At 37.7% G+C, this 24,789-nt stretch overlaps 1 protein-coding gene across 4 annotated transcripts in view; it reads right to left on the bottom strand.

The window, feature by feature from the left end:
- Positions 1 to 2,409: 2,409 nt before the first annotated feature.
- Positions 2,410 to 24,789, bottom strand: part of LOC120860261 (receptor-type tyrosine-protein phosphatase delta) — a 563,312-nt gene continuing 540,932 nt past the window's right edge. For 2 of the 4 annotated variants that reach the window (XM_040236052.1, XM_040236055.1), the window contains 7 exons: positions 16,896 to 17,181; positions 16,295 to 16,473; positions 15,579 to 15,705; positions 14,283 to 14,408; positions 10,957 to 11,111; positions 8,066 to 8,201; positions 2,410 to 6,181 (listed from right to left, as the gene is read on the bottom strand). In XM_040236052.1, coding sequence (XP_040091986.1) covers positions 6,113 to 6,181; positions 8,066 to 8,201; positions 10,957 to 11,111; positions 14,283 to 14,408; positions 15,579 to 15,705; positions 16,295 to 16,473; positions 16,896 to 17,181 — 1,078 coding nt within the window. In that variant the 3' untranslated portion in view covers positions 2,410 to 6,112. The remainder of the gene's footprint in view (positions 6,182 to 8,065; positions 8,202 to 10,956; positions 11,112 to 14,282; positions 14,409 to 15,578; positions 15,706 to 16,294; positions 16,474 to 16,895; positions 17,182 to 24,789) is intronic. The other 2 variants (XM_040236053.1, XM_040236054.1) reach the window with 1 other exon arrangement.

Below are 24,789 nucleotides of genomic sequence, written 5' to 3'. Positions count from 1 at the left end.
TTAAAAAATTATGTTAAATAGGTTTTAGATTTATAATTTGATGAGTTATTATACTTTACTGAAATCCTCTTACAAAGTCTAACCATAAATATGACTAAGAAAACAGACCTAAACGAATGATTGTGCATGTGTGCTCAGCCACTTCAGTCGTGTCCAACTCTGTGACCCCATGGACTGTAGCCTGCCAGGCTCTGTGTCCTAGGATTCTCCAGGCAAAAATTTTGGAGTGGGTTCTTCCATTATTAACTAATAATTGCTGCACGTGTATGCTGCTGCTGCTAAGTCACTTTAGTCGTGTCTGACTCTGTGCGACCCCATAGCCGGCAGCCCACCAGGCTCCCCCGTCCCTGGGATTCTCCAGGCAAGAACACTGGAGTGGGTTGCCATTTCCTTCTCCAGTGCATGAAGTGAAAAGTGAAAGTGAAGTCGCTCAGTCGTGTCCGACCCTCAGTGACCCCATGGACTGCAGCCTTCCAGGCTCCTCTGTCCATGGGATTTTCCAGGCAAGAGTACTGGAGTGGGGTGTATACATGTGTGAAATAAGCTATTTCATCGTTTTTGGCATTCCAGACATCTGTTTAATGCATCATTATGATAAGAATATTAAGTATGATTCATCTTGAAATTTTTGTCTCTTTTTCTGGTTAGGGATTGTATGCTTACACAATCAATCAATAGAGTGATTAAATCTATAAAATCAAGAAACAGTTCAGGTGAGAACAAGAAAGAAAGAGGAGAAAAGAGTCTAATTGTCTATTTAGTATCAACATTTACAAAATACTTTTTGGATAATGGTATTGTTTCATTCCCTCATCATTTCCATGGCAACAAGTAATTGTAACATTACCCAGCATACCTGTACTTTGCCTTACTTTAATTCATTAGGTTTATTTGCAGTTATGTGTTGGTCCCACCACATTGATTGCTATTTGCCAAGGTGACAGCTACCTTACATTTTTTTTTTTTATAGCTGTTGCTTTACAATGTTGTGTTTCTGTTGTACAGCGAAGTGAATCAGTTATATGTATACATATATTCCCCTCTTTTTTAGATTTCCTTCCCATTTAGGTCACCACAGAGAACTGAGTAGAGTTCCCTGTGCTATATGGTAGGTTCTCATTAGTTATCTGTTTTAACAAAGTAGCATATATATGTCAGTCCCAGTCTCTCAATTCATCCCACCCCTATCCCTGTTTCTGCTTGGTATCCATAAGTTTTTCTTTACATCTCTGTCTCTATTTCCGCTTTTCAGATCAGTTCATCGGTACTATTTTTCTTGATTCCACATAATATGGAAGATTCTAAGTATAAACAATCTTATATTTGTTTTGCTCTTTCTGACTTACTCTACTCTGTATGACAGTCTCTAGGTCTATTCATGATAGACCTTACATCCTTTTTGACTTGGCAACTCAATGAGCACATTATCTTTTCCTATCCTTAGTTGTGATCCTGAGATGTTCACTTTCCCCAGGTCACATCACTGAAGGCCAAAAGGCATCCATTCTGTTCAAGGGTTTCCGTTTGTACTGTTGGGAAGTAAACTCTTCCACTTGCCTGCTTTTTCATGTTAAAATCCCAAAGATTCCAGGGACCACATGGATTGCTTAGAACTGACACTTGAAAGTAGAAACCAGATTGGACGAGAGAGATGCCAGCTGCTAAAGATAGCACCTGAGCCGATTGTTTCTGAAGAGTATATGTTCCTACTCTTGCAATGTAAGTCCATTCCTAATCTTTAAATACATAAGCCAAAAAATACTTTCCTTTTCTTTTAAGCCAAGTCAGGGTTTCCGTCCTTCACAATAGAAAGTCCTAACTTTATGAATCTCTACTTTCTCTTATAATACTTGTCAGAGTATAAGTTTATCATTTAATGCCAGCCTCTCTCCCTAGATTGCAGTCTCTATGTAGTATCTCATTTGTTGACTGGGAGGCATTGCCTTCCAAATGCCTACAACAGGTCTGACCCATAACTGCATAAACAATCTAAGCCAAGTATTTTCTTAGCCATGTTCCCAAACATTTTTTTTATGTGCCTGAGAGATGCCAGTTGTTTCAAGATAATATGTATATACATTATGTGTATACATGGATATATATAATGCATCTATATGTATATAGTAGTTATCTTCATCAGAATTAAAGATTGCCCATCATCTATTATTTGAGAGATACCAAGATCTCTTTCTTTGCTTGTAAACTTGAGCAAACTGTTTCTTTAAGCATCAGTTTGCTTACCAGTGAAAGGTGTTCACCTCAGTGCAGGCACCTGTAGATAGCAGCCTCTTGGTAAGAAGAATTACTATTAGTATCAAGGAACTAACTAGATAACCAAAGGAGAAGAGGGAACATATATAGCCATTTCAAAACCAAAGTGCTTGAGTGGACAGAAGCAAAAGCCAGGGCTGCATAACACTGACGTTTTTATTAGAATTCATTTGTAACAAATGGAACTTGTGTCAGCAAAGAACTGATTTTCATACAGACTTCTTTCGCCACCAATGTAACGAAGTAAGAAAATAAAAAGCACGCCTTTCATTCTGTAAAACATTTACGCGTACTACTAATTAGAGGTAATTGTATTTTTTTAACAAGCCATTTTACAAGTTATTTTTTTTAATTTTTCAGTCTATGCATCCAAAACGAGAGCAAAGAACACAACTGTTATTATCTTTGTAAAGACACTCCAAGCTTGGATGGCAAAGCCACATAACGGATGGATAGGATGGATCTGTAGCCTTCTGATCTCTGCTGGAGTATCAGGGCACCCATAAACCCAAAGGAAACTAAAACCCAAAACAGGAAAAAGAAAAGATTATTAAAAATAAAAAGAAGGGCCTAAAACAAAGCAAAACCAAAAAGAAAAAAAAAACAGGAAAGAAAAAAACGTGTATATTAGCACAGAATTTTTCCTTTCCTGTTTCTATGCTGGGTTATTTACATACACACAAATGAATTTCTGAAGCAGTTTCTTACAGATGGGTTCAAGTAATAACATTATTGGGTGTAGAATCAATAGGGCAGTGCATAGTACAAAGGTATAGAAAGTGCAAAGTTCCCTAGAGGCCCTTCCCTCCCCTGGCTGTCCTTGCCGTTGTCTAACCATGCAAATCATTTTTAAAAAAGAGCTAAAATAAAGTTCTGTACAAATCACTTTTTATATATTTTGATTTTTTTACCATTGTAACTAATTACAAAATTATACATAACTACACATACATAGGTAAATAATAGCACCGTACTGGTTATGATGATGAAAATAACTGAAAACTTGAACGTTTATGGTAATGGTAGATAAAGATGTTTACCTGGGAACATAAAGTAGAATAGTTGCACAGAAAAGCACAGTGGAATGCACATCAATGACAGTAAGGGAGTTAGTTCTCGGAACAGCTCCTGAACAGCAAGATATCTGGAATAGTCTCCTCCTTGCTCGTCTGTGGTACGCATCCCATATATTTCCTTCCTGTGATTATTCTCCCCTTTCCCTTTGCCACATGAGCAGTTTCAGTTTCAGGGAGAGATACTGCTCATTGGCCAATGGTCTGGTGTGCAGTACACCATCAGGTTCTACATGTCCAACACGGCACGTCTGCCTGATGCAATGTCTCTCTGACCCCCTTGGTTTCACTGAATGAAAATTATAGCACTGAGTAATCTGGCACTTGGATCATTCTCCATAGATACAAACTAAAAGAAAACAACAGACCCACATAAGTGCACATTCTTCTCTGGTTCTGATGTAGGTTAGAGAGTCTCATTCTGAGGTAGCCTTCTAGATACTTTTTTGTTTTAGTATTATATATTTTTTTTCTTTTTTATTTCTTTTTTTCTTTTTTTTTTTTTCTCAGCTTTTTTCCTCTTTTTTAAAAAAGTGCTCAAATATGATGCTTGCAAGTGTTTGGTCTCTTGGATTTCATTCTGCCAGTGATGGGAAATGTAGAAAACAAAAATCCTTCCATGCAGAACATCAATGAAGCTAATATTAAATCGAAATATTATACCAAAACTCTAAGAGTTCCTTGAATATTTTGAGTGTTCTTTAAAATCATGTAAGATATGGCAAACTCATGCCATCATTCATGGCTTCCTATAGAAATTGTGTTGAAAAATTTGGGGGGATATGTGTAAATATATATATATATGTTTTTAATTCTTTTAGAAAAATCTGAATGGAATACTAAATATGTTCAAAGTTGACAATGGTGTTTGTTAATAAATTTGGTGCAGTTACTGAATGTTTCAGAGCAGATTTGGAAGGGATTACAAATAAAACAAGTAGCTTTTCCTGATGTTGATGATTATGAAAGGAAGAAGGGCCCTGCTTATCCAAGTGCTTTGGGCTGGTACAATCACTAACATCCCCGACTTGGTTAAAACTAGGAATGCATATTATTCAAAGAGTTTTTGTACATGTGGTAAACAGATAATACTTTAATTGGAAGAGAAACACATATGAACAAGGAATGAAAATATGAACCAAAAGCTAAAAAGAAATGCTATTAAAATAGGCATCAATTATAAGGCACTCTAAATGCAAACTGAAACCAAAAGAAAACAAAGTACAGCACTTCCCAGGAATGCTGTATGCCACAAAAAAAATAAAAAAGAAAAAGTTTCTGACTGAACAGAGTAACATGAGTTTGGCTTTGCCCCTGTTACATATCATAAATGCAAATTTCATAGCACATACTATAGACAATATACGATTGAATACACTGGTTTTTAAACATCTTGATAGCTGATATATTACAACATTCTCCCCTCCTAAAGGGATATGCACTGACCTTTCCCACATGCACACCTCTTAAATATCTAATAATGTTTTATTGCACTAGAGTGTTAGAAAGATTGAACTTTGTTGGAAGCCTGGCTAACAAAATAGTATTTGTCATTATGATTAGGTGGGTGAGTGAGGGGTTGGGGGAGATTGGGTAGGAAATTAAGGGGGTGAGGTCTGACAATCACTGATGTGCATTCCTCATTTCCCTTAAAAATTAAAATTGTGTGATATTAAGAAATATCAGTATGTCATAAAATAACAAATTGAAAAAGATGTTACAATAGCTTTTCTACCTTAAAAAATTAAAAACTAAATCATGGAAGAACTGAATGATAGCTATATCTATCTTTTTGTGTGGACACACTGTATATATACATAGACACCCTTATAAAATATGGATATATATGTATATATGTTAGCAGCAACTTTATACTTTGCGCCTCCCTGTTGATTCCAAAAAAACAAAACAAAACAAAGTTCTCTTTGATTATTTGAAGAGAATGGGTACTTTCTCAGCAACGAAAACCAAACAGAAGTGTAAAAATAATATCAGACGAGACCAATACTGTAGATTAAGAATATTGCACAAAAATGTGCAAATCTTCAAATTATTCAGTATTTCTACAGCAAGATATTACAGATAACAGTTCTACAGCTTAAAAAAACCTACAATTTGGAAATAAAAAATGAACAGTTATGTAACTTTTTAAAATTTCACTTTATCGAATGATACATTTTGTTAAAAAAAAGTTTACACAGTTAAAAATGAAGCACAGGTCAGCAGTATCTTTACAATACTAAAAAACTAAATCAAAGACTTTCTTTTTAAACACTCCCCACCCCCTTACCCCCTACAATGTTATTATGAGTAGTATGGTGGGAAGGGGCGATGTCGAAGCAAGTCCATTTTGTCATGAGAAGCCAGCAAAGATCTTGCCCTGAGCTGCTGCACTCAGGCCATTTCTCCTCACACCCGTCACACAATCCTGAACAAGATGGCGGTTCTTTGCTGTGATTTCTTCTTCCCTTTATTTTGAATCCTTGAGGTATCTGTAAATAAAATCCTTCAGATGCCTCCTCAGTCAGGATTCTCTTTATTATTTTTCAGGTTAGATTATTAAACAGTGAATTCTTGGTCCACCCAGAAGAGTTCGTTGTTTTGTGTGTGTGTGTGTGTTTTTTAAATTTGTTTTGTGTGTGATAGTCCCACTAAGTGGTTGTTAGCTAGAAGTTAAGAAGGACTTCTCAAGTGCCCTGTATGGCTCAGAAGAGACTCCATGGATATTGAAGGGCCTGTAGTAAAAATCCAAAGTGGGCCAGGGGTTTCTACGTTGCATAGTGATCGAAGCTGCCCAGGTACTCTAGTGCGGCTCGATAGCAGAACTGATACTGATCCTGCAGGAGACAAAGCGCGGGCCGGGGGGGAAGGAAAGAGGCCATGAGTCCACTGTGACAGAAAAATGGAAACGATGCGGGAAGACTCAGCTACAGCTAGTGGAGGGCAAAACCACTACTTTCGTCAATCAGTTCAATCCAATGACCGACTGTTTTAAGCAAAGAACCATTAGCCACATAGGTATTTATTAACTCTACCAATTTGACTAAAATCGTCTCCTAATCCCAAAGTAGTGAAAGCTCGTGTGAAGATTATCTTCCAGACATATGTAAACTGTTCTCCCAGTAGTACTAGACGGTACTACCAACTGAACATGTCAACTCCTTATATGTCACAGCTGTCGTTTATAATTATCTCATTATTTGTGATAAGTAATTCTCAGTTTGCATATTTAAGAGAGGCTGATGCAGATACACATTGTCCAGAAGAAAACATGGGTTCATTTATTTTCTGGGCTATTGCCAAAAACATCTAAATTAAAAAAAAAAATCTTATCAGACAGTAATCCTTATTGCCTGTAATCAGAATTACTCACTGTTGTTTCTGATGTGCTTATGTAAGTGAGGGAGGCAGCCAGAAGGTATCTCTGTGATGAATATCAGGCATATAAAGCTGAATACACAGAGTGTTGAACTGTTAAGCTTTTCATCCCTTGAAAATGGCATCATAAGACTGGCTGCCCATGTCAAAAAATACCTGTGCCATTTGGCCTAATTCAGTGTGATTGCTAGTTGTCTGTTCTAGAAAGACCTACACTAAACTAAAACAGCGTGAAACATGTCCTTTTATAGACAGGGAAGAACACTGTCAGATTGGAGTACGTGGGGGCATTATAAGATGGAAAAATTATAATTTACAGATGAGAAGGGATGAGGAAAAAGTAGGATTTTCCCATAAAAGAAACTTATTTTCAGTAGCCAATGGGGCTGAAAGCAGATAGTTTCTATTTTGCTTAAATGTGCATTTTTTTACAATAAAAATGGTAATGCAAAATAAATGGAGTTTGCTTTCCTATCTTGTCACAGTAAGTTGCTTGGCTAAGTGTTAAGGCTTTTTAAAAGTCCAATTTCCCTCTGTCACCCCCAATACCTATTAAGTTTGTCAGGCTGACATAATGTTTTGGGTATTGCAAGCCAAATGCTTGCACTATTTTCAAATCAAAGCCTGGAATATACTGTGGGTGATGAATTTAGGAATACATATAAATTGTATAATTTGGTGGCCTTTTGAGAAACAGAAACACTATCACTTAAATTATCCTTAAAATGAAGTCAATAGGCCAGACTGACTAAATCATGAACTCCTATTATTCTGAGAAATATGAGAATTTTCATATCAATTACTGGAGTAGAAAATAGCAGGCTAGTTTCATTAGGGCATATCCAGGATGCAAATATTTAAAAATATCATTATTAAGAAATGAAATATGGAGCAGTTGATACCACCTAGGCAAACAGAAGGGGAATGGAGAAGTAAAATGGGCCAAGGGTCTGTTATCTACCAGGTATATTATCTACCCTTGTGCTTTTTACATATATTAATTATGTGCAATGTATATCACCTTAATATGTACATAATTAATTATATGAATTGCCATTTTTATAGGCCCTGAATGACCAAATACTGACAATTTGACATGTTTCAACCTGATATATTATCTTAGATAACTTCCAAACTAGCTCTAAGATTTGACACTACCACTCCCATTTACACAGGGGGGGGGGAATAAGGTTCAAAAATATTAAACAATTGGATGTTTTTCCCACAGTATTTCCCTGTATTTTGCCTCTGGTGTTGAAAGTCTCTGGACTCTAGGAGAATTGGCAAATAAAGTCTATTATCTGGCTCTTGAGATGTGACATACTCCTGGAGATTTTTCTCACCTCTGTCTGCACCATGGCTGGTCGTTGTGTTCTTAACATTTTGACAGTCTGGAAGATATCTACTACTCCTTCATATCTCATTCTTTCCAAAACAATGCTTAGTGTTATGAAGACTCCAGTTCTTCCAACGCCCGCACTGTCATAATAACAAAGGCAATATTACTAGATGAGACATGCACAGTCATGGCTACATTTTCCTGGAGGTGGACATATGTCCACCAGCTTCCATATTACATCAGGTTCTTCTACAGCAATGTTTCAGAAAATGTGCTATTGGGTTCACAAAATGATTAACTCTTAGGACAGTGTGCCATGATAACAGTGACAATGAATATAGAGTAACTGACTTTTTCAAACAGGGATTATATATCATTGTGGAAAGACCCAGGAAACATAAAAATATAAAGTAAATTGATTAAAGGAAGAGTGAATAAGATATATATATTTACACTCTTCATCAGATCCTGAAATTTGGGCCTTGCCTGCATAACATTTTTAAGCTATGAAATAATTCAGATAAGGTGAGACAAAAAGAGATTCTATAGCAGGATTTTCTGACACAGGATCTTCATAAGACTTCATTTAGTCTTCATAAGGGTTTATGAATATTTTTTTATGTATGGATTATATGAATGTATATATATATTTTCTGTTTTTGAAACTTATAGCTTTAGCATATTATCAAATGGGTCTCTAAACTTAAAAATAAAAAAAATGTTCGTTAAGAACCACTGAGCTATATACATACACTTAATCTACTATTTTTAGATGTTCAGTAGCTAAATATCAGGATTCTTTCCACCATGTTAGCAAGGTTTGGGGTTTCTGTTTTCTTTATTGTTTTAAGATAATTCCAGAATCGTAATTGTAGCAAGAGAAGAAAATGAATTCATAGCTTCTGTGCTCTTAAGAAGTAGGAAAGCATCTGGAGGTTTAGGTAATGAGGAGAAGAGTGAATAATCTGAAAAATCCCTACATTTTTGGATCCTAATTAAACAGCATGTGTAACGCTTGGGTACAGGCTGTAGAAACTGGATGGATTCATTTACTTGGGGATGAAATTGATATATAAATAGTGTGTCCTTTTATAAACTGTGTTTTTTCTAAAGAGTCCTAACAGAAATGTAAATCCACAGGCAGGTTTTACACAGTGGCTAAGGATATCCAGGGGCAGACAAGGCTCTCTGTCAAAATGGAGTAGATGACCTTCAGGGTTGCTTTCAACCTTGAAAGTCTCTCTTAATCCCAAGAGACTGTGATTTATGATCTTTTCATTGAATGATTCAAGTACTCCAGGATCTATTTTACCTTGATTTTATTGCTCAAATGTTACAAAAATACAGGGCTTCTGACTTTCCACGAGGTGCTTTCAAGAAAATAATAGACACTAGCCTTATAACTTCTGAATTTATAGACTTTGTCATGTTATTAATAAGCTATAAATAAGATAAGTGGTATTTTACAAATACTCTCAGATAAAAGGAAATATCTAGAGGTCTTTAAGATATGTGACTAACTCGTCATGGTATTTTACTAAAGGGGTCTTTGTATATACTCTTTATCCAAATAATTTTGTGACAAAAGCAATGAAAAGTGACACGCATATGCACACTTATTTATACTTATGGGAATGCCTGAAGGTAAAGAAAAATGAGTTAAATATAGGCTTTTCTTTATAGTTTATATTAGAGAATGTGAATTAGGATTTTGGTAAATTATGTGGAAAATTAAGGGGAGTATCCAGGTAATTCAAGTCCAGTGTATACCATCCACTTAGTCTGAATATTGAGTCCATGCATCATTTCCTACATGCTGTTTGGTTGTCTAGAGCACAGGATTCTGGGTAAACTCAACACATAGCCAATACGTAGAAATGAGATCTGCTTCTCAGGTAACATGCCATGCCTGGCAAACAATGTGCTAGAAAGGGTCACAGAGATCAGTTAGAAAACTGAGGTTTAGAGAAGTTTCCCTTTTGTCACAGAGCTATTGCATGATGACAGAAGTGGGACTGAAGCTCAGGTATTTTGAAGCCCATGTGTAATAGTTCCCCTATTTTGACACACTATCACCCTTATCACTAAGAAATGTAGTTTTGGATTTGGGGCAGGGGGAAAGCAAATAAATTTTTTAATAAAGTCTTTCAAGATTTTGACTCTAAAGAATTACAAACTAAGACTTTAAAAAAAAAATGAGTTAATTCCTTTTGCTAGAAGGTTTTTGCATAGTAACTTCCAAAAGCACTACATTTATTGCAAGTGTCCTTTCTGAACCATTTACTTGCTATTTCTATTAACTTCAATGATTTGAATTATAAAATGCTGTGGAAACTATTGAAAATAATTAACTTGAAGGTGCTTCATTTTCTGATATAGCAACAATTTTCAAGCACATTGCAATGTTAACTGAGGTACCATTCTAATCAGTTATTGACTGACAAGAAATTAGTATTGTCATTAAGGCTTAATAACTATTTATGGTTTTCTAAAAGAAGACAAACACAGGAGAAAGATACAGAAAGATAGTTATCAGGGTAATGCTATGAAAGCAAAAAAGCTAAGCAATGATAAACTGAACAAATTATCACTCAGGGATATACCAATAATTCCTGCTATGGTAAAACAGGCAAGGATAAACATAGTTTGGTTCTTTGCTACAAGAGGTAAAATTTGAAGATAGAAATCTTCCTTGATTATTTTCACTTTGTGGAAAGAAAGAGAAATGAGTCCTTGCTTTAGGGTTTACAATAGATTTCTGAGAAAAATAAAATCTGGATTATGCAGACTCTCAGAAAACTGGTATCAATAATGAACAGACAACGGTGCATATTTTCAAAGTTATCACTGCATTAAGCACAAATGGAAACTCATCATTCCTGATTCTTAACTCACCTGCAATGGACTGAAATGGGTCCATCTTGGCCAAACTGCTCTTTTGTTTTATGGACTTGGCCAATGAAGTCAATAAATCCTTCTCCAGACTTTGGCACTCCCTGCTCTGGCCAGTCGGTGAACTGGAACTGCCTCACGGTTCGGGACTGCCCGTCCTTCAGAACGAAAGCCACACACCCAGCCACAGAGGAGGACGCCAGGAGGATTCAGCCAGTGCACAGGCCATAAGAGCAGGCGTGATTTTTTCCAAAACAGGGAAGAAAAAGTTAGAAACATGTTTAACTAGAAAATCAGTCACGTTCATATCTTACCTGCTATTAACACTGTCTACATTTCACATCTATTTAAATTGCAAATTGATTTACTCTCACAATGCCCAGTGAAAAACCAGAATTCTCAAAAAGAGCTGCCTCATTCTCATATTAGGAAATATGATTCTGAGCCCCAGAGATTGTCTTCAAAACCAAAGTGGAACAAAGACATTCCATTTCAAAATTTTCAGAATCCAATAACCTCTTATGCTGACAGGAGCATCCAGGCAAGTGGTCCAGACCAGAGGTTCTGCTATTGTCATGGCACCGTCGCATCTGCTGTGCTTGCTTATTTGCAGCATTGTCAGATGACAAACAGTGACACTGAAAGGATCGGACACAAATTGGGTAGCGGCTGTTAACCTGGATGCCCCCCGTCTCAGAGGTACACTATCTAGCCAAGGCGGTGTCCTCAGCGTGTACCAGGTGACTGTGCCGTTGAGCAGGAAGTGAGGCGTCCCTCAAGGAGATAGGAGAGATTATTAATGACTAAGTGCTGTGTTCTGAAAAAGGACTCTTTCTGGCTGATCACAGAAGCTGAGGTGTCCATGCGTGGCTTTAACACAGACAAACCAAAAGCCAGATGCAGAAGCAATCTTTCTTTCAAGTGATTAGGCAGAAGTACTCTGAAGTATAAATGGCTTCAAAAGAAAATACTAAAAGACTTTGGATTCATTCTGGAATTTTATAGTGTTTGGAAGGATAACAAAAGCAGAAGGGACTCTCTGTTTATTGAAGCAGGAATAACAACTATCACCATCAACTTTCTTCCCTGAATTACAGAGACAGAGATAATCTAAATTCCAACTTCAGATGGGTGGATCCCATTTGAGGAGGCCCTGCTCCTAGTTAAGGCTTCAATGTGGTTCTTCTTTCCACTTCTTTAATAACTTTCTCCTCAATCAAGTCCTTTTTGATACAGATATTCATGTTCCCAAGATTCTGAGTAAGTAGCATCTATGCTAAGTCGTTTTTACTTGTGTCTGACTTTTTGCAACCCCATGGACCATACCCTGCCAGGCTCCTCTGTCCATGAAATTTTCCAGGCAAGAATGCAGGAGTGAGTTGCCATTTCCTCCTCCAGAGGATCTTCCTGACCAAGGGACTGAACCTATTTCTCTTATGTTTCCTGCATTGGCAGGTGGGTTATTTACCACTAGCGCCACCTGAGAAGCCCTCTGAGGAAGTAAACAGAGACCCAGTCTTTCTCATTGAGTTGTATGGAGAAGAAAGCATGGCCCAACTCGAGCTGGACACATCACCAAGTCGGGTGGTTTCCATAGGAACAGGGCATATTCCTGACTGGCATCATTTGGGAATTGAGATAAAACACATAGATCACATCAACTTTGTGAGAATACTGAGGAATATAAAAATAACTGTTTGGCCCCATAACTAACTTATGGATTGTTACTACAGAAGCATGATTTACTTCCCTCGGTTTCTGAAAAGGGTTTGAAAAGCACAGGAAGGGAAGCCAGTGGCTAGGTGATACAGATTTGTCTTCTCTGACTGTCCTGGTGATTTCATTTCTGACCACAGTTGCTTTTAGCAGCAAGAAGTCATATGTACAAACCTTTATGATTTGGAAGAGAGACCACGTGACTGCATTTAAAGGCTACCTGTTTAACGAGACTGTATTTTCAAGTACCAACTTATTTTTTAAACTGGAAAGTTGAAATTAGAAACACATTAGGAGCACAAATAGCACATGCTACGGCAGCTAAAAACATTATATAGTCACAAGGAGGCTTCAAAACAAAACATGTGAACAAGTTCCTCCAAGGTTTCTTTTACTTATCATGGTCAGATTTAATTTGGGCAATCGAGGGGTAATAAAGAAGTTGTCTCTGCTGTTTGTGGTACCTGGCTGCTGCTATACTTTTGTCAGAAATGGTTGGTGTGTTTCCTTGGAATGCACTCAAAATTTTCACTCAGATATCTAGCTTCAAATTCTGAAAGTGTGTTCTTTTTTTTTTTTTTAAACCATGGAGTAGGACTCAAAATGAGACCTAAGGGCTTAACTACTGTCTTGAGTATAGTCACCTTCAGAGTAGTTAAGACTTCAGACTTTCTAGGATTAACAGGTCTGTCACCTGAGCCAAGCAGCCTGCTAACCAATTTCTCCTTCACTTTAGGTCAACAGCCAGGGCCAGGCTTTGGGGATTAGTGGACAATCTCTAAACATGAGTCTTGGTTGAGAAAGCTGCTTTCCAGAAAAAACAATGGATCAAGTAAATAGTTCTACCGTACAGTTTTATTCAACCCACCCACTGTGACAGTTCCAAAAACAAAGCAGGGCTTTGCACTGACCCAATCTCTCCTAAGATGTGTTTGTAATCATGGTTTAAAAGTGGCCAAAGGCAAGGATTTTAAAGTTTATGCATAGAACATCTTACATCAGGGCTGAACTTTGGACTCAGCAATCTAGATCAGAAATGCAGGATGAAAATTAGCCAAGAAGGGTCGTGGGTGTACAGCTCTCATGGACAGATATATTAGCACACGGAGGAATAAACCATGCCAGGAATCAAATTAGAATGTGCAAAGCTTGTCAGATTCTTCTAAAGAATGTCATTTGCTCTGCAGTTTTAAAATCATACCAAATTAACCTCCAAGCCCACATGACCTAAAGGGCTTAGCAAAACAACAACATATTTACAGCCTCAAGTAATGAAGAAGTCAAAAAAGCTCCAAAGAGAATGAGCTAAGAAGGTGAATGTAAGCGCAGCCAACCAATCAGTAAATGCTTCCTGGCACACACATTCACCAAGTGCGTCCCCAAAGTTGGGCTGCCAGATGTTCCCTTTGAATGTGAGCCAAGCCTGGGTTTGTGAGAAAACTTGCCAAACAGGCAAAGTTACTCTTATATTAAAAAAAAAAAAAAAAATTCTCCAAAATGGGTGATTTCTTTTAGTTTGGGACTATGGTCGCTTGGCAAATGTTTTCTCCCAGAGATGTCTTTTAGACTGTATTTCAGCTAATGTTTAAGAGCATAAGACTATGCCAACTTACCCTGGCATCTGTGACCTTGAATTCTCTTAGGATATATTGTGGCATGTTGTACTCTGCCATGGGATCAACAACAAAGTACTGGTATCTGGCAGATCGTTCTGCTGGCCAGTACTGGTGACATTTCTCCTAAGAAAAATGAAGATTAATGACGAGCTATGTAAAGTGTAAATAGTTTTGTTTATCATCCGTCTATATATTTAATGTCTTTCTTTCACTAACACCATTTTAGAATTTAAGACCATTCCATTACATGTGACTCATCTTCTCTTTGAAAGCATAGGCTTCCTCAGGATAGAGAATGTGTGGGTCACTATTTGCTCACGGTACCAAGCAGAGTACTTGACATACAGTAGATGCCTAATACACATAAGTTGAACTGGCTACATCAATAGGGTAAGCATCTTCATGCTTAATTCAGACAAATAATTACATCAGTACTCAGGCATAATGCTAGCCACGTCAATCATGTATTGACATTCACCACTGTGGTTTTGAATGAAGACAACCGCCAAGTGTGAACACAGAAAGAAACCTCTGAATTGAACTTGTCCAATCTCCTTCGTCAGCTGAAGAACCTGGAGCACATGCAGTTTTAGTGACTTCAGTAACCAAATCAGAAAAGTCAAGTTTCTTTCTCAGTTTGGTATTTTTTTACTCTCTGTCTGGGCTCTAAAATTTGGGTTTTAGATACATCTCTACCATTGAATTTATACAAAGACAAGAAAAGAAAAGCCTCTTAAGCAAATATGGCAGAGTGCTTGTATCTGCTGAATCTAAGTGGCCCTAATACTATTATGAACTAGGTGGCTCTAATACTATTTCATGGTATTTTTCAGAATAACCTTTTTTTTTAAGTAGAGCAGAGATGATCAGATTTATTCATAGAAAAAATATGTAACTTTCCGATAGTTTAATCAGAGTGGAAGATGAACAAGCAAAAATTTGCCTCAGAGATGACAGAAAGTCAAATTCCTTCATACAGAGTAATGATGGCACCTAAGCTATGGCTTGTCCAGAGCAAAAGGAAGTAAGACTACATTGAGAATCAGAACAAGTCAGCAATATTAGTCTCTATGACAGTGCTACACTGGAAATAAAGTACCTGTTTTTTCTTCAAAACACAAAAATGAAAGAACTTGATGTGGCTTTGCAAGTTAAAAACCAACATACAGTAATGAATGACCCACAACATGTCTGGAGTACTCAACATTTCAAAGAAACGACATTAGCACTGGGGTTTTTTCAATGGAATCCTCATTTCTTTGTGGAGTGAAGGTCTTATGTGAAGATACTCACTCTACCCATCTCACGCAGCTTGGTGAGCATCACGACAATGGTGGAATTGTGTTCCCAGAGCATCCGCCAGAAGTCTTCAGTGGTCTCTGCCAAGGGCCCCTGGGTAGCGATGTAAGCTTTCTGTTGTCTGAATCACAGATAGCATGTTAATCAGAAAATATGCAAAGGCTTCACATTTGATATGTAAATATCAAATCCAGGTAATAAAAATGAAAATATTAATGCTATTGCAGTAAATTCCCATTAAGATTATGTAATCAAATAAGAACATTTAAGACATTTTAGGAATTTTGCAAAAGAAATTGTTTTGTTAATATTATGATGTATGTCTTTATCACTGTTATTTAAACTTTAGAGCAATGCTAATAGTTCAATTTCATGTCTCATATAAATCACTTAAGAAACAGTTGTGCAGCTTCATTTTGTAGAAATGACTCATACAATCTATGACATTTATATAATTTGGTTCAAAACAATTTCTATATTAACTCCTTCCATATCCAAATGGCTTCTGAAAGTAGAGTGCAGATTATAAATTCCATGGTTGCTTCCTCTTACTCCTATCCAAAATAACAAAAAATGAATATCAAGGGACTGAATGCTGACCAGTGCAGAAAGAAAACATTTTAAATTGAGATGAAATTCATTTTGGCTATGAAACTAGGGCACATGTAAATACCAAGAGTTTAGGCTGTCAGGGGAGCAAGAGTATATACCTGTATCCATCAATAAAACTGGCATTGATGTAATCAGATCCTTCTACACCTCGGATAGGCTGCAGGCACACCCTTGTGGATTCATATGGCATAATATTAACAAGGCGATTTTTGAATTTATTACATGGAAGATTGGCACTGATGAATCTTGAGGTGTGAGCTTTAGAGCTGGCTAGACGCTGTTGAACAGAAAAACAACAAAAAAAGAAAAATCCAACAAAGATAATTTTAGCCTGTGGTGTAACTGCAGTGAACCCAAGATTTTCTCTTTAGATACAAAGATTCTGTTTATTTTTAACCCAGTCACTCTTTCAACTGCACTGCTTTTCACTTCTACCTAATGACTCCATATAGACTAAGGAAGTTTTAAATATTATGTTCTAAGAATATGTTCTCTCAATTTAAATTAGGGTACAAAAGAGCTCAAGGTATTAGGAGGAAGCAAAAAATAGAAAAGAGAAAGATGAAGAAGGTGTTTTATAGTCAGACACCTGAGGGAGAAGGTCAAGTGAATCCTGTAACTTCACCCATTTGAAAGGTTAAGAGAGACAATTCCAGAATGACTTGCTTCTGAATTACCACATCACATCCAATATCATACCTTAAATTCGAGCTCCATTCCTGTGACATTCTCTCCTGTTTCTATTTGTGTCAGCTTCTGAATGTAGGCATACAAGTTTCTAGCTGGCACTTCGGTATTTCCACAAGTCACTGCCTCCAACAGTGCATCGTGGATAAAGATGTATTGGTCTTCTGTTTGAACCATGTAATTCCTCTGGGCTCTCATTAAAGTTACATGGCCATAAATATCTACAGTTTTTTCATGCTTTATTCTTTCTAACATGGCATCTATTACAATGAAACACCCAGTCCGGCCAACTCCCGCGCTACAAGGAAAACAAAAATGAAAAAAAAAAAGAGAGAGAGAGAGAGAGAAAAGTATAAATGAATCTATTGAGAAACCAACACATCATAAAATTATTTTGATTATTTTTAATTAACTAGATTTTAAACCCAGTAATTCTACTCAAATAGCTACTGTGATGGTTTTGGAGCATTTTAAACCAAAGGGCAGGGAACAAATTAACAAATAAAATTTAACTGGCTTCAAAATATAAAAATATTAAATCTGTAATTACTATGCTCCTTGATCATGTAACACAAAGTAGTATTATTTTGAAATCATTATGAAATAGTTACATTTATGCTTTTTACATTAAAGGTATTTAAAAAAAAATCTGGTCAAGATCAAACTAGACTTATCTTTTACAAACCATTTCAGGCTATTTTAGTTCAATTTATAAAAAAGGAAAAAAAAACAAAACTAGTAAATCATTCAACTTGAAACATTTCATAATCTAAAACTCAGCAAGGAAGTTTTAAAACCAACCTAGTGAGAAGTATATAATTAAAATGTTAACATGTTGTTGCATACTCAAAATAGCTAGTGTATTCTCGATGGAAAGACATTCTTAACAAAAAGCAATCACTAGAGAGTGTGGGTGTGTTTCTTGCTTTTACTCCTTTTTCTTCCAGAGTTGAATGTATTTTGGAATTTCAGGTTAAACTCAAGTATTCTTGTGTGGGAAAATAAAAGCTTCAATCTTTGTTACTGGAGAAGCTCTGAGGCATTTTTTTAAACTCTATTACTCATAGACTCATGGGTTGTTTTCCAGTTGGTGAAAACCTATTCAAAGAAGAGGAGGTGAAAGATCAAACAACACACAGCGACAAGTTCTGCTGCTCCAAGGAGACAATCTAATTCACTGAACTAAATTACAGAGGCAGATGGTGGGAACACTGGCGTTTCCTTGAGTGTGGGAAAGAATACTAACAAAATGACACATCTGTGTTCTGAAATCCAAGGTAAGCCCTTCCTTGTCTCTGTGTGAAGTATGGCTGAATCCAAAATGTTTTTCTTCCAATCATGGAGGAAACATGGCTAGGAAACATGTAATCAATGGAAATATAAATATATATCAGCACCTTAGACGCCAGGCAACAGCCAACCCCCTTCATTCACCATGTGCCACTGTTTCCCGTCTTTTGTATTTCTTTGTGCTCATTTATTTGTCTGTCTATGCATTGATATATCCATCTCTTCATTCAATGAGCAGTGAAGTACTCTGCCAACTAACATATGAGATACAACATTAAAGGTGACTTGTATCCCACCTAGAGCTCATACTATCGTTAGAGATAATACTTTATATAACTATTTACAACACAAGAAAAAAAAAAGACATGCTGGTTTGTGGGTAACGTGTCATTTGAACCTGGTCTTGAAGGACAGGAAGGATGAAGAACTGAGGAGGCTAGAATAACAGAAGAAACAGAATGGCTTTTGCAGTCATACTACTGACTCTGGGAGCTGCATGTAAAATTTTCATAGACCTAGTGAAGCTCCAGTGTAAGGAACGTACCAAACTTTATATAAATGAGCTTAATGAGCAAGAGGGTATTTGATTCAATTGCCAAGTGGCTGCAAGCAGTAAGTGAGCATTTTGTAACATATATTACCTTTATTTAACTCCTGCGCAGTACAGATTGAACCCAGCCTCCTGGGTTTGTAGGAGTCCTGTGGTTTGTACACTAACAGTTGGAAATAGGGTATAACCACTATTTAAAAAATATTTACTTTTTTGTGTTCTGTTAGACACAGAAACTGTCAGTGTCTTAGAGAGCCTCTGGATACTGACTCTAAGACACGCCATTCAGAGATTAAACCACAAAGTGACATGACATTGAGAAGTAATGCAAAAGCCTTCCGGGACAGAGTCAGAGACATGATAGCACATTTCTTAGCACAGAATGATCAGTAGCTTGATGTGTGAGATCCATGGAGTTCCATTTTATTTAGTTTTACCAAAGAAACCAGTAAGATGGTGTTTACCATCACACCCCGCCACGTCCCTCCTCTAGGCCCTAGGCAGGATTACAACCACTCTCTGTCCCGGATCCCTTGGTGTCTTCAATACCACCCTGCAGTCTAAGTCACAGTGTGTTATTAGTTAGTCTACAAATAATGAGCATATCTTGAGAGCAGGAACAACATTTTCTGTTATCTTTCTCTGCTCTGCACCAAGCATACAGTCAGTGTGCAGTAATGCTTGTGGAAAAGTGAACAAATTAGTGATTGGCATGAGAGGCCTTGTGTAATGAGCAGCCCACCCAGGTTTGGTAATAAGACCCCTCAGTCAGCGAAAGAAATCGTATATTTGACACAGGTTCAGAACTGTGCGAAGAATGCCTGAAGATGATTTCACAAAGTGTCTGGTAAGGAAGAGGGAGACAGGAAAAGGCTTTGAGTGGTTTTCCACATCTTGGTCTCCTGATGAGCCAAGGCATTGCAATGAAAAGAAACTAGGTAAGACTTAGCCTGGAAAAGGGAGGCAGCCCCCCTTGTTTGGTAGGTCCTAAGATTAAGTAGATCTTTTCCTTTTCCCTGTGTTGTCTTTCTAAACTGTTTTCATCCTAATTGTTCATTGCTTCTAACTAGATACAATATCATGTAGTTCTTCCTAATGGAAGCTATACTGTAAGCCATATAACTGTAATGATGTATCAAGTCTGTTCTCCAAGTATACATCAGAGGCCATTCCTAATCTTTGAATGATGCATGGTTCTGTGTTCTGGCAGAAAGATACTACAGAATCCTACAAAACTGATAGGGATAACTCCAGATCCTAACAATTTCAACCTCTTCATGGTGGTAATAATGCATTTTTTCAAAAACAAAAATGAAGAGGGAAAATAATAAAACATGTGCCTGTGTCTAACTCATGCACTGTGGGAAGAAAACAAAACAGGAACAGAGGCTCTGACTTGTGCAAAAGCTATTTTTTCTCCTTTAAACATAAAACATTGTTAACAGCCCAATCTTGCTGTTTATATGGAAGAGAGGAAGAAAGTGCTCCTTGGAACTTAACATGTTACCTCTTTTCAAAGATGAAGATTTCTTAGAGGTTTTAAATGTTGGAGGTGTCTCTTAGCTTTAAGCAAGACTGTGAAGTTCAAAATACTTTTTTCAGCTATCAGTGATTGGGTGTCCTTGAGAAAGTCACTTAACCTCTCTTGGGTTTTCTGTTGTTCTAATGTTAATTAACTTGTTAATTATCTAGTAAGTTTTAAGACTGCTTTAAACATGTTTGCTTTGCAAACATAAAGGAAGATGCAATTGCTTTGTAGGTAGAAATTCCATTTAAAGATTCTACCTCTGAAACTGACAACAAGAAACAGGCAATGTTAATACCGGGAAATTTTTTATACAATCAGCACAGGATCATTTGCGATTAGGCTCTCAAAATCTTGCTTTAAACTACTCCCTCTAGCTTTTCTTCCTTTTCTCCCCGATTTCCAATAATAAGACCTTACGTTTGAGGAAGTTTGTGCTGTCACATTTATTCTCAAGGTAAATGAGATGGCCGTGAAGGGCCTCTCACCACAGTCCTGGGTATCCTGGGGGCATTGGACATTCTCTGTCAGTTTCCTTTCCCCTTCAGCGATTCTCAACATTCAGGAACTTCTTTGAAGTCACACAGCTAATGGTAAACGGCCAAATAGGGACTCAAATGCAGGTTCTGAGATGCTGAGCTTTAGCACCACATTTCAATAGGGCATCACCATTTCTGCCATCTGGGTTAAAAACGGATACCTTCTTGTGACCTACCCCTCTGCAATGCTCCTTTGCTATGCTATGCTAAGTCACTTCAGTCATGTCTGACTCTGTGCGACCCCACAGACGGCAGCCCACCGGGCTCCCCCATCCCTGGGATTCTCCAGGCAAGAACACTGGAGTGGGTTGCCATTTCCTTCTCCAGTGCCTGAAAGTGAAAAGTGAAAGTGAAGTCGCTCAGTTGTGTCTGACCCCATGGACTGCAGCCTACCAGGCTCCTCCATGCATGGGATTTTCCAGGCAAGAGTACTGGAGTGGGGTGCCATTGCCTTCTCCAACAATGTTCCTTTAGTAATATTTAACTATCCTTATGAAGGTTTCTTAAAAAGTCTCTCTTCCTTGGTTTCTGTGACGCTAATTGGGGGATTACAGGGAATATCAAATACTCCTCTTGGGGTTGATGGAAGTAAGGGAGAAGATTTTATAATGATATCAAATACAAAATAGCCTGAAACATGTAGCATATGAAATTAGTCAGAAAGATCTGATTCATGTGTATAATGGTTCCATTGTCTCTATGACAGGGTAGAATCTCTCTCAAGTTGGAAACCAAAATCAAAGATCAATCCTAAATGTCATCTTCAGAAATCTATAGGCAGCTCTCAGACTGTGCCTCAGTACATAATGTTTTTTGCTTTTTCTATTTGACTCCTGTGCTGGCTCTTCTTCCTCTCTGGATTTTTCCATCTGAACTCTTTTCTCTAATTTACATATTTTTGCCAGGCCCCCAAATGTACATAATGTCCCCAAAGTTCTGTCCTCCTTTCTCTCATTCTCCTTCATGGTTCAGCAATAATCTTCAAATAAATGACTGCTAAAGTAATTGCTCTTTCTTTGAGCATATATATTTCAAACCGTTCTCAGGTTTCTCTAGAAATGAACATATCCCAAGAATCATCAACATCTCTGCTCAGATCTGCTCTTCCCACTGCCATGTTCCTCCTTGTCATTCAGATCTAAAACTGAAGGATCATCTTGAATTATTCTTGCCTTTTGCCCTGCCCAATAACAAATTATAAATTTCTACACATTCAATTTCTACAGTTTTGTTCAACGATCCATCAGGGGTGTGCTGGAGCCGGCAAAACTCAACTGATGAATTCTCAGAAATCCTGCTTAAGCAATTAAATTAAAAATGAAGGTAACCTCAAAACGCATTGTGTCTTAATTATCTTACGTTCATGCTCTTCAGGTGAAAATATTATATAATGGTGTGCAACTGAGTATCTCTCCCAACTTTTGGATTCAGCGATGTCACATTTATAGCCTGGAGTACTTACACCAAGGAAACTGACAAATACTACTGCCTACACCCAACCTACTCCCCACCACCCCGAGCTGGTGGCTACTTATTATCAGCACACAGAGTATCCTGATTCATCCATTCTTACCACCACCCTGGGACAGACAGGAAATGCTCATTACTTTGTTCTTCCATCCACATTTGCTATATTACTCTTTCGTACTGCAGGCTATCATCCCACAGATATCTCCTGAGTGTCTATCATGCGCTAAGATATCATGGAATTGGCGAACGAAACAAACATGATTCTTCCCTCATGAAGATGACAGTGCAGTGCGGGAATCTGATATTAATAATCATATGAATAAATACAGAATTAGAAGTCCCAACAGCTGTTGTGAGGTAAATGTGTAGAATCCTGGCAGAGAACCTTTGGGGAAGTGTCATTTAAATTGATACCTTTTATGGGCTGGATTGTGTCTCCTCAAAATTCATTTGTTGACGTTCTAAGCCCCCACTGTGACTATTCAAAACTAGGGTCTTTAGGGAGGTAATGTCAGGTTCAATGGGGTCATAGTGCTGGGTCCCTAGTCCAGGAGGACTGGTGACCTTGTAAGAATATAAGAGACTCTGGAGATCTTGCACTCTGTGCACAGGCGCACAGGAAAGCTTGTGCAGAGACATAGCTAGAAGGAGATCATGTTAAATTAAGCCAGGAAGAGAGGTCTCACCAAAACTCAACCCTAACAGCACCTCAGCCTTGTACTTCTGGCCTCCTGAACTGTGAAAATATAAATTTCTATTATTTGAAGCACCTAGGCTATGTCACTTTATTATGGTGCCCTAGTAAACTAATACAGAGAAGGCAATGGCAACCCACTCCAGTATTCTTGCCTGGAAAATCCCACGGACGGAGGAACCTGGGTAGGCTGCAGTCCATGGGGTCTCTCAGAGTCGGACACGACTGAGCGACTTCACTTGCACTTTTCACTTTCATGCATTGGAGCAGGAAATGGCAACCCACTCCAGTGTTCTTGCCTGGAGAATCCCAGGGATGGGGGAGCCTGGTGGGCTGCTATCTATGGGGTTGCACAGAGTCGGACACGACTGAAGTGACTTAGCAGCAGCAGCAGCAGTAAACTAATATACTACCTACAGGATAAGACATGGTTTGCAGAGTGAAGAAGGGTGGGAAAGCTTCCGAGGAGAAAAATATATCCCAAGAAGAGGCCTTGGAATGGAAAATAGCTTAGAATATTGGAGTAATGGAAAGAAAGCCAGGGTGCCTGGAAGGCAGTGAGGGAAAAAAGACATATTTATTTTTATATTTATTTGTTTTCCATTTTAAGGACTGTTTAATATTTTTATTATATGTATAACTATTAACAGCAATTATTTAAAATAATTGTTTTACTTATTCATAGACTACCTTTATGACATGGCTCATCTAATCTTGAGTTCTTTATTCTGATACAATTATTGGATTGCTAGCATTCATCTTTGCTAGCATTATTTCTGATATCTTCCTGAGAAGTTCTTTATTTGCCTTTACATAGGGCCAACAACTTGGCTATGTGCATGATTACTGGGCTATAATATTATCTGCTCAAACTCTAAATCTATTGCCCCACAGTCTGTCTTTGTATTTTGAAGAAGTAATAGGCCAGTCTTATTTTTGGTCTTTCAGTAGCAATTTTACCCCAAATACGGGTGGGTTTTTTCTTTAATGTAGAAGTTCAAAAATATCTGGATGTGATTTAGGCACCAGTCTCATCATTAAATCCACATGGCTCTCAGATAATACATTTACTTTAAGAGTCACAGCTTTCCTTCAGCTCCAGGAAAGTTAGATGTATTTATAGCTTTCCCACCTCTCTGGGTTTTTGCTTACCAGACTCTTCCTCTTCCTTACTGTGTCCTCCTCCTAAGATATATGTGTTGATATTTGCCTTCCCTCAAGACTCGTCTCACATTCTGCACCCTCGATCTGGACTTTGTCCTTGGTTTATCTCTATTTGTATCCTTATGACAGTTTATACCTCTTTATTGGTAACTGCCATACCTTATTTTTGTTTTCTGTTTATTATCTTTATGCAAAGTTGCTAAGCTCCTTGAGGGGAAGAACAACAGCTTCCTTGTCTCTACTGCATTTGACAATTTCTCTTGTCAATTTCTATGCTGGGGAAATCAGAGGCATTCACTTTGAGTTGCAAAATTTTAAAAAACTTAAGTTAAAAAAATTTTAAGTCTCTTTCTGGACCTTCTATGACATGCACAGGAACATTCCCTCAAAGGCCCCTGCTTGGGGACATTCCCTGGATGCATACATGCGTGCTAAGTCACTTCAGTCATGTCTGACTCTTTGCGACCCCATGGACTGTAGCCTGCCAGGCTCCTCTGTCCATGGGATTCTCCAGGCAAGAATACTGGAGTGGGTTGCCATTGCCTTCTCCAGGGAATCTTTTGATGCAGGGATTGAACCTGCTTCTCTTATGTCTCCTGCATTGGCAGGTGGGTTCTTTACCACTAGCGCCAACAATGCATGGGGGTATTACTCGGACACATGTTTACACAGAT

This window comes from Oryx dammah, unplaced genomic scaffold (genome assembly GCF_014754425.2).
Source record: "Oryx dammah isolate SB20612 unplaced genomic scaffold, SCBI_Odam_1.1 HiC_scaffold_11050, whole genome shotgun sequence".
Classification (NCBI taxonomy): Eukaryota; Metazoa; Chordata; class Mammalia; order Artiodactyla; family Bovidae; genus Oryx; species Oryx dammah.
Note: the sequence above shows the minus strand (reverse complement) of the source record. Positions and strands in the feature narration are given on the sequence as shown.